At 60.8% G+C, this 11,920-nt stretch overlaps 1 protein-coding gene across 1 annotated transcript in view; it reads right to left on the bottom strand.

Annotated features, from left to right (window-relative positions):
* Nucleotides 1-17: 17 nt before the first annotated feature.
* Nucleotides 18-11,920, bottom strand: part of SYMPK (symplekin scaffold protein) — a 35,535-nt gene continuing 23,632 nt past the window's right edge. Inside the window, exons 17-27 of the mRNA XM_046682458.1 lie at nucleotides 11,536-11,683; nucleotides 10,379-10,539; nucleotides 8,815-8,923; nucleotides 8,396-8,496; nucleotides 7,646-7,736; nucleotides 6,419-6,520; nucleotides 2,608-2,795; nucleotides 1,540-1,716; nucleotides 1,264-1,359; nucleotides 691-1,008; nucleotides 18-544 (exon numbers count right to left, since the gene is read on the bottom strand). Of these exons, the coding sequence (XP_046538414.1) occupies nucleotides 404-544; nucleotides 691-1,008; nucleotides 1,264-1,359; nucleotides 1,540-1,716; nucleotides 2,608-2,795; nucleotides 6,419-6,520; nucleotides 7,646-7,736; nucleotides 8,396-8,496; nucleotides 8,815-8,923; nucleotides 10,379-10,539; nucleotides 11,536-11,683 (1,632 nt within the window). The 3' untranslated portion in view covers nucleotides 18-403. The remainder of the gene's footprint in view (nucleotides 545-690; nucleotides 1,009-1,263; nucleotides 1,360-1,539; nucleotides 1,717-2,607; nucleotides 2,796-6,418; nucleotides 6,521-7,645; nucleotides 7,737-8,395; nucleotides 8,497-8,814; nucleotides 8,924-10,378; nucleotides 10,540-11,535; nucleotides 11,684-11,920) is intronic.

The raw sequence follows: 11,920 nt of genomic DNA, 5'->3' as shown, positions 1-11,920 counted from the left end.
TTCAAAAGGGGGTTGTAGACTTCTCGGAGGAAGGCTTGCAGACAGGCAAGCCAGACCAGTCGCCCGGTTGTACTCGCCGGGCGGCAGCCACGCCGGCAGCGCCCGTTTCTAAGGGGGCGGGGCGGGCCGTTAGGGGGGGCGGGGACGCCGGGCCGAGGAGCAGGCTCCGCGCAGGCGCAGCCCTCGCCCCGCGCCGGGCGGCCTCCCGCCTTCCAGCCGCCCGGGCACGCCCCCTGGATCCCGCGCAGTCCCACCGCCGACGCACAGCGGAGACGAGACAGCACCCACGCCCCACACCCGCGATCTTTTTGAAAATTTTTCTTAAAGGCAAAGCACCGCTGGTCAAGCCCCGCCCCGCCCTTCCCGAGCTCCCGGCCCCGCTCCCCTTCCCCACCACGCCCCGTCAGCTGTTCCCCTTGTTCTCGGATTCCCCGGCTTCCTCTGCGGCGGCGGGGCTGGGGGTCTTCACGGTGTCTTCTCCGGCAGGGGTGAGGGTCTGGGGGCTCCGCTCCTCCTTGGCGGTCAGCCCGCTCGCTGCTGCCTCCTGGTGACAGGAGAAGGGCGAGCCGGTCAAAGACAGCGTGGTCCCCCCGACCCCCGACCTCCCAAGCTGGGGCAGCCGGTGCACAGACTTCACCCCGAGGCCCTGATGTTTTTCTTCCTTTGCTGCTCTGAAGTCGTCATCCCTACCTTGGGTAGGGGCCCCTCAAGACTAGAGTCCAGCAGTGCGGCCTCGGTCAGCCCCGAGTCGTCATCCATGCTGATGAAGATGGCCGGGGTCTCACACTCGGGCCCCTCCTCCCGGAAATCTATGGCTTCCTCCGGCTGGGGAGGGCCGGGCCGGGCTGAGGAAGAGGAGGACGAGGAGGGGGCTCCCCCCGGCTTCAGCTTCTGTTCCTCCTCCAGCTGCCGCTTTAAGGCCTTCTCCTGGGCCAGGCGCAGGCCGATGAGGTCCTGAGGGGGCCGGGGGGCCGGGGCTGGGGCCAGGGCCAGGGGCTCCAGGTCGTCCTGGGGGTGGGGAGGGGCACACTGAAGCTAAGAGATGGGCGGGGGCTGGGACCCAGGCTGCTCTCAGAGGATGGTGGGAAAGGAGAGACAGCCACCAGCCTAAGGCAGACAGCAGGGTGGGCACAGGGAGTAAGGGACAACTGTCTCCCCAGCCCGCTCGCAGCAGAAGCCGTCCCGCAGAGACAGAGGGCTGGGTGGGGAGGAGGACCCGTGGGGCTTGCTGGCTTGGGGGTGGGGGGTGCTGCAGGCCCTCACCTCTTCTAGGGGCCCAGTGGGTGCTTCCTTGGCCTCTGGCTCCTGCTTGCCACTGGCCTCCAGGATGGCCATGATGGAGTTGGGGATGTGTGCTTGCTAGGAGAAGAGGAGGATGGGGGTGCTAAGGAGAGCTCTGGCCCAGAGACACCTGGTGGGTACCCCACATCCCTGACCCTCCACAGCCCCTAGCCTTTTGTGGCAGTGCAGGGCTCCCCTCTGCCCACCCCCATCCAGTGCCCCAGGGCTGGAGGCCACCCACCCCACACCCTGGGGTACCTGGTGGGGGGTGAAGGAGCGGACGTGGGCCAGCAGGGGCTCCCGGAGCTCGGGGCACTTGTCAAAGACGGCGCCCAGCTGCTGGGGCGGCAGCTGCAGGATGACCTGGAAGCTCTGGGGCTTGGTGCGCTGACAGCACTTGATGAAGCCCTCCCACACCTTGGGGTACTTCCACACCTGGACGGGGCGGGGAGGGAGCAGGTGTGAGGGGGCACACGGGCAGCCCCCCAGAAACTGGGAGAAAGACTTTGCCAAGATGGGGTCCTAATCCCTATCATCCAACAGATTCCTCTGGGCTCCTCCCTCCAGAGGACTTTCTGACTTTTTCCTGACCCCAAGCAGCTGGGACGTGAGGGGAACTTGAGAAAATGGGAGAAGAAAACTGAGAGTGGCCCTTACACAGGGGGCTCCCTAGGCCGGGCCCAGGCTAAGGGCTTTGTCAGCGCCGGCTCATTTCATTCTCATAGCAGCCTCCAGGGGGCGACGTGAGCCCTGCTAGTCACACATGGCCCAGGGAGGTGCAGGGACTCATCCAGGGTCACACGGGTACCAAGGGGCAGAACTCAGGTTTGAACCCAAGTCTGTCTGAGTCGGCATTTAACCTCTAAGCCAGATACTGCAAAGGGGCAGCCTGGGGCTGAATCCAGTCTGAGGAGTTTTGTTTCATTGTGGCATTTCTAAAAACTCATTTCTAGCCTCTCTTGAAAGACGGGACCATCTTTCGGCTCTCATATGCACCCTGGCTGGTTGTATGTGGGGGGCACAAGAGGCAGCCACGCCTTTCCTGGGATGCACCCCCTGAAGTCTACTGTCTGCTCCTACCGCCCAGCTGCCCTCACTCCTCACACTGCCACCCTTAGCTGTCTGAGTAGGCGACCCCTGGAGCGCTGTACTGCCTCGGCCGAGGGCAGGGCAAGGGGCTGGCTGGTCTCGGTACAGCTTGCTCTCCTCATCCTGGGGATGGGTGGTAAGCAGGCCAGAAAAACCTAGGGCTCTGCCTCAATCTGTCTTGAGTGTGTCCTGCTGCAGCCCACTGCCCGTGGGACTGGGGTGGCCGGGGCGGGTTACCTGCTTCATGATGAGGCGGGACAGGATGTTCATGACGAAGCCCCCCAGGCGGGGGTACATGGTCAGGGACTGGATGACGGTCCTCATGAGCAGCATGGGCAGGGGACTCTGCTCCATCAGCTGCTGCATCACCACGGCCAGCACCTCCGATGTGTACACGTTCCGCTCCGCAAAGCACAGGTTGGTGGCTGCGAGGAGGCGGAGAGTGGGCCTGTCCTCTTTGCCCAGCTGCCCCCTGGGAGGTGGGAGCCCACCCCCCATAGAGAGCCTCCACCCCATTATGTGCCCGTGCGACGGGAGACCCAGCCCTGACTTGCTGAAGCTCCAGGCAAGACAGGAGACTTCCCTCACCCAGCAGGTCTCTGTCTGAGGGGACACTGTGGCCTGGGCCTTGGGAAGCCTGGGGGCTTGGTCCAAGGGAAAAGACATGCCCAGTTTCAGGAAGTCCCACACTGGGCAGAGTGGGCAGACCTTGGCCCTTTCTCTTTGGGGACAACCCTCAGAAAGGGCGAGGTGGGAAAGATACATGGCCAACCCCTAAGGAGCCATTGCGCTTCACCAGGGCAGCATGGCACCTCCACCCAGACTGGAGAGAGAAGGCAGCTTTGATGTCCCTAGCGGACAGGGGAGATGGCCTTCCACCAGCAGGCTGGTCAAGGAACTGCCCGCTCCCAACACTGACGGGGCATAAGGGCTTGCGCTGGTGCTGGGGGGATACCAGGCCTTGGGTTACGTGGGAGGCACAGTCTGGAGAGTAATAAGGGAGGGAGGGGCGAGAGGAGGAGGGCTGGGCGTGAGCTCCCGGCTCTGCACCCAGTGCCAGCAGGGGCCCAAGGAGCGCCGGCACAAGACGGGCACCCACGAGGGCAGGCAGAGCAGCGCAGGCCTTGGGGTCTGTTCCCTCAGGAGTGGGTCGTGGTACCCCCAGGTCAGTGGGATCGGCAGTGCTCTGATCCACATGCTAACAGGGACACCCCAGGAACTGCCTCTGAACCCCTTCTTCCCCAAACACCACTTGCCATGTGAGTCCATCAACCAGGAAGTCTTTATTGAGCCAGGAGAGAGGCCCCCAATCCTTGAGGCTAATGGAGAACAGGGGTGGGTGCTATACGGAAGGGGGTCCCAGAAGGAAAAGGGAGGATGGAGGTATTACAGGCAGACAGGCAGAGGGGAGGCTGGAGGGTGGAGGGTGGGGGGAGGCAAGGCGGGTCGTTAGGCTGAAGGGGCAGAAGGGAGTGCCGAAGGTGAAAGTGCCAGAGGACCTGCCAGAACCGGAAGCAGCTCCTCCCTCTCCCGCTGCTCCTCACTGCTCACTTCGGGGAGCCGCTACCATCACCCCCTGCTTCTCCTCCCCTCGGCTCTGCCCCAGCCTCCTCCTGGGCCTCCCATCCTGCCCTCTAAGCCACCCTCCAGACTGCAGCCTGAGGGGGCTTCCAAAGGCCTTCCCAGAGGCCCTCGACATCACATCCAAACTCCCACTGTGGCCTACAGACCCCATGTGGGCGGAGCCCAGGCACAGTTTTCTCAATGTTCCCAGCCTGACCTCATCTCTTGACCAGGCCCCCTCTCCCAGACCAAAAGCTCTGGCCAGGCCCACCTCTGCATTTCCAGAACCAGGCCACACTCTGCAAATGGTCTTCCTTTCTCTGGGATCATCTTCTCCCCTGCTACCTCACCTCCAGTCATCCTTCTGTGGTTTCAGCTCAGGTGTCCCCTCTGGGCTCTGCTGTTGCAGCCCCGGCCACTCTGGGTTGTTACTGTCTGGGGATGGACTGTGAGCCCCGGGGTGGGGGTGGGGGTGCGGGGGGGGAGGGCCAGGGCTGTCTCCATCCCTGCTGTGTTCCCAGCACAGGGCTGAGCAGAGGTGCTCAGTGAGTTTTCTTAATTGCTGGACGAGACCACTGGCGGCAGGTCAAGGTAGAGAAAACTCACCAGGGAAGGGAGGTGGTTTAAGGTGGAGTGAGTCCCAGGAATGACTGCTTACACTCTCTAGCACTGGGATTCCCACGGTGCAAAGCAGGGCTGAACTACAGATCTGGAGCTTAGACTCGAGTGGGGTCACTACTGTCACCAGGAAAACCACTGGCGCCCGAGCAGAGACACATGCTCTGGAGGCTGGCTGGAGTGAGTGCTGGGGATGAAGAGCTGGCAGGGAGCCCGGCGGGGGGCGCTGCTGAGAACTCGGCAGTATGGAGGCTGTGTGTGGGAAACAGGGGCTTCTAAAGGCCAGGCCTCGCCAGCATCTCCAGGCGCCTAGCCACTGGCGCCTGTGTGACCCGTGGGGCCCTTTTCCCCCCTGGGCCTTGGTTCCCCTGTGTAAGATCAGGGGCTAAATCTGGGTCCATGAGTGGGCTCAGCTCAGTGGGGCGGTGGGGTCTGTGAATCCCCTCAGATGGTATGCAAAACCGTGTGAGCCTACAGTCTTTGGGAATGGGCCATAACTTTCCTGAGGTTGTCAAAGGGGCCGAGGTGTGTAAAAAGACCACTCCTGGACTCTGAGCTTCAAGGGCCTTTTCACTTTACTGCTCTTCCGCTGGAGGCCTTAGGTCCTCCTCAGCTGTAGTGTGGGTTTTAGATTTTCCTAAGTTCTTCCTTTTTTTGGTGAGGAAGATTGGCCCCAAGCTACCATTTGTGCCAATCTTCCTCTATTTTGTATGTGGGATGCTGCCACACCATGGCTTGATGAGCAGTGTGTACGTCCACGCCTGGGATCTGAACCCGCGAACCCTGGGACACTGATGCGGAGCGCACGAACTTAACCACTACATCACCGTGCCGGCCCCTTAAGTTCTTCTCTTGACCTCAAGTTTCTGAGAGACCTTGCGAGGAAGGCTAGGAAATAAGTCACTGAACCAGCTATTTCAGGCTAGACAAGAAACTAAGTAGCAAGGAAGGAACCCCCGCCCCACACGTAAAGGAGAGAGGAGGGACCAAGGACGGCTGTCCTCTGAGTAGAGCAGGCGACAGAAAGGGCGTCCAGCTCCAAGGGAAAGCACGGCTTCTGGACCAGAAACCTCCCCTCAGGGAGGGAGCGGCGGGAATCCTGCGGAGAGCTGAGGGCGAGAGCTCTTCCCACGGGAGGTGCCCTCACACCCAGGGGGCCATATGTGGGCCGGACCGGCAGAGCTAGGATTCCAACTTGGGTCCACCTGGCTTCAGATTCTGTTTTTCACACTGCACCACTTAGCTTCTGTGTGGCCCTGAGCAAGTTACTTAACCTCTCTGGAACCTTCATTTCCTCATCTACAAAACGGAAAGTCAGCATACTCACCAGGTGACGGGCGGTGTGGATCGGCAGCCGGCCTGAAAGGCACTTAGGAGAGCCTGGCTCAGAGCAAGTCTCGGTAAAGCAACAGTGGCTACTGCGAAACCACTGACTGTGGTGAGCTGGCTAGTTTGTCCCCAAACCCCCTGGGGACATGCTCTCCTGCCTCAGCTCTGGCCCAGACTCGATAGGCATCTACTCCTGGTCCAGCACCTGCCTGGGGCACTCCATCTGCTCTGCTGGCTGTGCCTCTGGCCCCTGCTCGGCAGTGGGCTCTGCTGCCTTCGTTCTCGGCCGGGGCTGGGGAAGAGAGGGCTCCCACCTCTCTTGAGGACTACTCTGTGCCAGTGCACAGCACGTGCACCAGTTCCTCAGACAGGAGGAAGAAGGAAGGAAGGAGAGGAGGAGGGAGGGAGGGAACGAGGTGGGAGGTGGGGCTGCACGTGGCACAATCTCCGACTTGGCAGATTCCAGCGGGGACATGTGGGTGACTTCCCTGGGTCTGCAGCAGCCAGGCCACTTAAGGGGGGTCGGGGAGCGCCTCACCTTTGATGATAGACTTCATGTCACACTTCACTGAGTCGATGTTGTGTAATGCGATCAGAAGCTCTCCGGGGTTCAGGGGGGACAGGGCCGAGTTCCCTTCGCCTGCAGTGGGCGGGAGTGAGGGCGGGGGAGGAGACAGCAGGGAAGCCGAGGTGAAGAGACCGGCCCAGTCCCCTGACTGGGGGAGCGGGGGGTGAAGAGGAGGTGCCCTCCGCTTCCATGGGACTGGGGGACAAGGGGCTAGAGCAGGGGAAGGAAGAAACTGAGAGCACAGAGAAGGGACCGAATGAGGCAGCGGCTGGAAAGCCATCCCCTCTGGGAAGCCTTCTCTCACCAGCCGAGGCCTTCACCCGCTCTCCCCCACCACACACAGGGTTCCCACCCTCATCAGAGCAGCAACTGAGCCAATTCTCTCCCAGCACTGGGCTGAACACCCATGAGCGCAGGGCAGGGCAAGGCAGGACGAGCTCAGCCAGGTCCCCAGCACTGACCCCAGCAGAGATGCTCACGGGCATCTGCTGGACAGGACAGGCTGGGCCAGGCAAGAGACGTGCAAACAGCGTGAGACTGCATGCTGCGGTGCAGGGGGCAAGGGGACACGGCTCTGCTGGTGCTGTTCTGAGGGTCCCAGACACTCGTGCGTCTTAAATCACCAGGTTACGTGTGGAACAGGCAGCCTCCCCAGCTCCACCCACTGCAGCGAGGGCCCAGGAATCCATCCCATATCACTTGGCAGTCTTTCTAAGTTGACAGTTTCATTGTTTCTTTTTGAGCATGTCAAACAAAATGCCCCGCAGCACAGCTTCAGAGCTCAGCCAAGAACTAAGGGAGGGCTGGAGTGGAGCCCGTGCCTGAGGGAGACTGCGTCCCGGGGAAAAGGGAAGACTCTTACTTGGGTCAGCCCCCAGCTCCATATTTTGCCTGCGCTGTGGACGAAACCATCATCCAAACATCGCAGGGGGGCGGCTTGGAAACTTTAGGACGGATGCCCAGCTACCGCCAAGTCGGGATGGTAGCCCCAGGGGGCAGGGTGAGCCCTTTTCTCCCTAAAGGTGGCATCAGACAGCCTCCCCCAGTACTCCACACCTCACTTCTGGGACCCCTTCCTCCTGCCCGACCACCTGAGGCAGGGCCTCCGGGGTAGCTGGGGCACAGAGAGCCAAGGGGAGGGAAACTGAGGGCCAGGGCTGAGCTGGCCCCTCGTGGGGAGGGGAGCATAGCACCTACCGTGCTGCGTGCCCAGCAGGCGGTTGAAGACCTCTTTCACCACGATGGGGTTGAGCTTGATGAGCTTTGGCAGGGCCTGGATCACTTCTTTCTACAGCGGGAGGGCCGGGGAGAGGGTCAGATATGCCCTCCTCCTCCAGACGAGCCTCTCCATTCGCCCTGCAGAGGCGAGGGGCAACAAGGGCCTCACCAAGTCCCTGCCATGCTTTCCTCCTCTCACTCCCTCTGTCCCTCAGAGCTGAACTTTCTCCCTAACTCACTGGGTCTCAGTCCCAGCCTCACCACTCCCCATCTGAGTCCCTTCCGTGTCACACACCCCCTTCCCCCAAGCTAGCACGCCAACTCCCCCTGCAAGTGGAAAGTGTTATCACTGTCCCCTCTTTACGTATGAGGAGATGGGCTCACCCAAGGGCCCACAGCTTGTTGGGAACAAGACCTGGGCAGGGGAAGCCCATGCTCGAGGGAGGTGCTTCCCATGCACTGGAACAGCGCTGCCCCTGAGCTTCTGTTTAGGCCTCAGGACGGTTGTGGTGTGCGTGCGTGTGTGTGAGTCACTGTGATCCTCACTTGACAGAGGAGGAAACCAAGGCTGTGATTAGGGAAGTGGCTTGCTTGAGGTCACGTAGGAGGACGAGGCAGAGCTGAGACTGATTTCTGATCTAAGTCCTGGGAATGTGCTCCTAAGCACCCACACGGGCACCTGGGCACCTGCCTCCACCCTGTCCCCGTCGGTGGGGGCAGCGGGCGTACCTTCTCCAGCCCATTGAGCACAGGGATGAGGAAGCGGACGTCTGGCAGTCGCTTGTGGTAGAGATCCCGGACCCGCTTCACCAGCTCCGGGGAGGGTGGGACTGCAGGGAGACAAGCAGGAGGCATGGTGTCGGGGATGTGGGTGAGCACGGAGAGGGGCAGAAATGGTGGTGGGTGTGTGGCAGGGGAGGGACAGCTCATCTCAGAGGAGGAATCCTTGGCCCCTGGTTTCTCAAATGCAGTTAGCAACACACTGTTCCAGATGGAGAAACTGAGGCCCAAGGATGGGGAGAGACCCACAAGAGGTCCACGCATCTGGGGACCCAGCAGCTCTGATCTCCAGGTCTGGGAAGGGGAAGTGGGAAAGGGCGATGGAGGAAAAGGAAGACAGGTGGGGGTCCCCAGGTGGTGGGGGGCACCTTTGTCTGTGAGGCTGTGCAGACACCGTGTGACCAGCGTCTCTGCCCCCTTGGGACAATTTTCCACCAGCAGGAGCAGCTCTGGCGAGTTCATGCCCATTCCTCGGATCTAGAGGTAGAGAGAGGGATGACAGGGAACACCTGGGCAATGTGAGGACAAGGGGGCCCAGGGTGGGAGCTCCAGGAGGCCCAGGTGTTGGGGGCAGGGTGGCTGGGGGGATGCTGGGACTCTCTGCTGATGACAGAGTAGATCTTAAAAGTTTTCACCACTAGAAAAAAAACTGTAACTATGTGAGGTGATGGAGGTTAACTAAACTTACTTGTGGTAATCATTTCCCATGTGAAATCATTATGTTGCACACTTGAAACTAATACAATGTTATATGTTAATTACATCTCCATAAAACTGAGGTAGGGCGGAGAACTGGTGACAGGGTTAGAGAAGCAGGAGAAACCTGGGGCAGGTGGGCGAGGGGTGGGGCAGAAGCATCTCGGTCTCTTCCACCCAGTCTCACACGGATACACTCACTGCAGCTCCTGAGCCCTCACCAGGGCTCACCTCCTACTGGGCAGGCCCTGCCTTCTCTCTGCTGTCTCTGACCTAAGCTGGCCCTTAATGCCCAGCCTGTCCTTCAATTCTGGCTTCAGGCATCAGTGACCCCACCCACCCCCTTCTGTGACTTCCAGCGCCCAAGCCTGGCTGCCTGCTCCAACCCGGGCTCCACCGGCTGCTGCGTGTGCACCTGCCCCCGTGAGGCAAGAGCCGGGAGCGGAGGGCCGGGGTCAGGGCTTCCCGCCTTCCTTTCCCGATAAGCACTGACAGTCTCTGCCCTTGAGGAGTTCACGGCCCAGCGGGTTCAACTCGAACATGGGGAGAAAAATCTGCTTCTCCACACAATGAGCCTATTATCCCCATGTTACAGGTGAGGACACCGTTGAATCTGGGCGGCAGGTATGCGGGAAGAACATCCCATGCTTTCCTCGTTTGTTTATCTTGGAAACTTTCCGTAATAAAAGCATGTCAGAGACAGAGATACAAAAAGGTGGCTTCAAATCCAGCTGGAAATTGGAAGGCAGACATTCTGAGTTTTAGGTGCTAGTTCGCAACTGAGTTGCTTCTCATGTGGGTGACCCTGTGGCTCCAGAGAGAGGAGCAGGAGGGACTTATGCAATGGCAACTCGAGACTCGCATCAGCAAGGCAGGGGAGGGCCAGCTCCTAGGTGACCACAGGGACAGCTGTTCACGAGCTCGAGTTCCCGGAATCCCTGCAACAGGCTGGGGGACTGAATTATCTTCCCCACTTTCACTGCAGGAGCGCAAGTTCGCACAGTGAGAAAGCGACAGGCAGAATGGGAGGCCAGGCGTGTCCACCTCCAGGCTCGCAACGGCGGGCCCGCTCCCCTGATGTCTTCTCACGAGCAGACAGATGGCCGTGTGGACCACCCGCCAGCAACAGAGCTGCTCAGCCCGGGATGACAAGCCCTTGTGCTCAGCACACCCCGAGGTGGAGATAGCGGGGAAGGGCCCATGGGTAGGCAGAGCCTGGTGGCTCTGGGGCCTCACCGGCTGTTCGATGACCCTTAGCACTGTCCGCTTGATGTCGGCGATGGCCTCAGTGTACACGGCCGCCAGCTCATGGATCAGCTTGTGGTTCTGAGGCAGGAGGGCCAGGTAGAGGTACAGACACTGCTTGACTGTCTCCTCGGTCCAAGGCGCTGCCACCTCTGGGAGGGCAGGGGGCGGGGATCAGGCTGGCCCACTCCCCTCCCACTCTCCCCGACCCCAATGTCTGTCCCTTCCGGCAGGGAAAGCAGAAAGGAGCCGGGCCTGGGGAGCAGACTGTTCAGGGGCAGGAAGCCAATCATAAGGGAAACAGGGCGGGACCAAGACTGCTCTCCTTTTAGAAGCCTCTGTACTAATTTCTGTCTTGTCTCTTCTGACCACTGACGCACAGGGCAGCCAGAGGGGTCTTTCCCAAGCGCAGCTCTGACCCTGTCCTCCTCCTGCTCAGTGCTCCGGTGACTGCCCTGTGCCCTAGGGATAAATCCTCAGCTCCTCACCTTGTTCTACATGCTAGGCCAGGCTTGGGGCAGCCCCGCCCCTGGGGCTGTGTGCTCTGGTCACACCCAACTTCTGACAGCCCCTCCAGGGCCCCCACTTCAGAGCCTCTGCACATGCTGCTCCTTTGCCTGGAATGCCACTGCCCAACTCCTCTTTTTGTACGTCCTCATCCTCGGGGTCTCACGCAGCCAGCACCTCTCTTGGGAAGCTTTCCCGGGACCCAGGCTGTGTCAGTGCTCCTGGGCTCCCAGAAAGCCCTGTGCTTCCCGCCACAGACGGAACCTTCCAATTTAATGGTCCACTCCCTTGGGGTCTGCATTTCCTTATCTGTAACTGTGGGGGACCCAGGGCTTTGCGGAGGGAACAGGCTGGGCTGCCGTGATCCTGCCTGGCGGTTCCTGGAGCCCCATCACTGGCTAGCTCTCCTTGTCCCCTCCTCCAGGACACTCTCTCTGACCCCTCAGGCTAGGCCAGGCGCCCCTCTGGGCTCCTGCAGCGCCCTGGTTTCACCACCCCAGGCCTGCTATTACTGTCTGGCTGTCTTCCCTAGTGGACCGGGCAGGGCTCAGCTTCCATCCAGCTCTGTTCCCAGGGCCCTGCCCGAGGCCCAGGACACAGCAGGTGCTCAGCACGCAGCATCTGATGAACCTGCAGCGAACCTGTGTCCTTGTCAGCTCCAAACAGCACAGACGGCGGGTTGGGGTGGACCAAGAGCTGCAGGTAGTTGAGGGCAAATTTCTCCACGTACTCTCGCAGCTGTTCCTTCTCGTACATGCGCTTGATGAATAGCAGGGCCTGGGAACGCACCTGAGGACAGAGTTGGGGCAAGATGGTAGCGGGGGAGACAGCCGTCCTGGGCCTGGCAGCACCAGTGTGAAAACAAGCCCAGGCTTGAAAAGGGCCCAGCCCGGCTGTGCCCAAGGCTGGTCATCGGCTCAAGAGAGGTCTCCTGCCCAACTCGGGGCCCTGCATCACCTCCCCATCTACCTGCTCAGCCCCACCTCTTATCCTTTCTTGCCTTGCTTGCTATGCTCCACCCAGAAC

This window comes from Equus quagga, chromosome 13 (assembly GCF_021613505.1).
Source record: "Equus quagga isolate Etosha38 chromosome 13, UCLA_HA_Equagga_1.0, whole genome shotgun sequence".
Classification (NCBI taxonomy): domain Eukaryota; kingdom Metazoa; phylum Chordata; class Mammalia; order Perissodactyla; family Equidae; genus Equus; species Equus quagga.
This window is presented reverse-complemented; position numbering and strand designations above follow the sequence as displayed.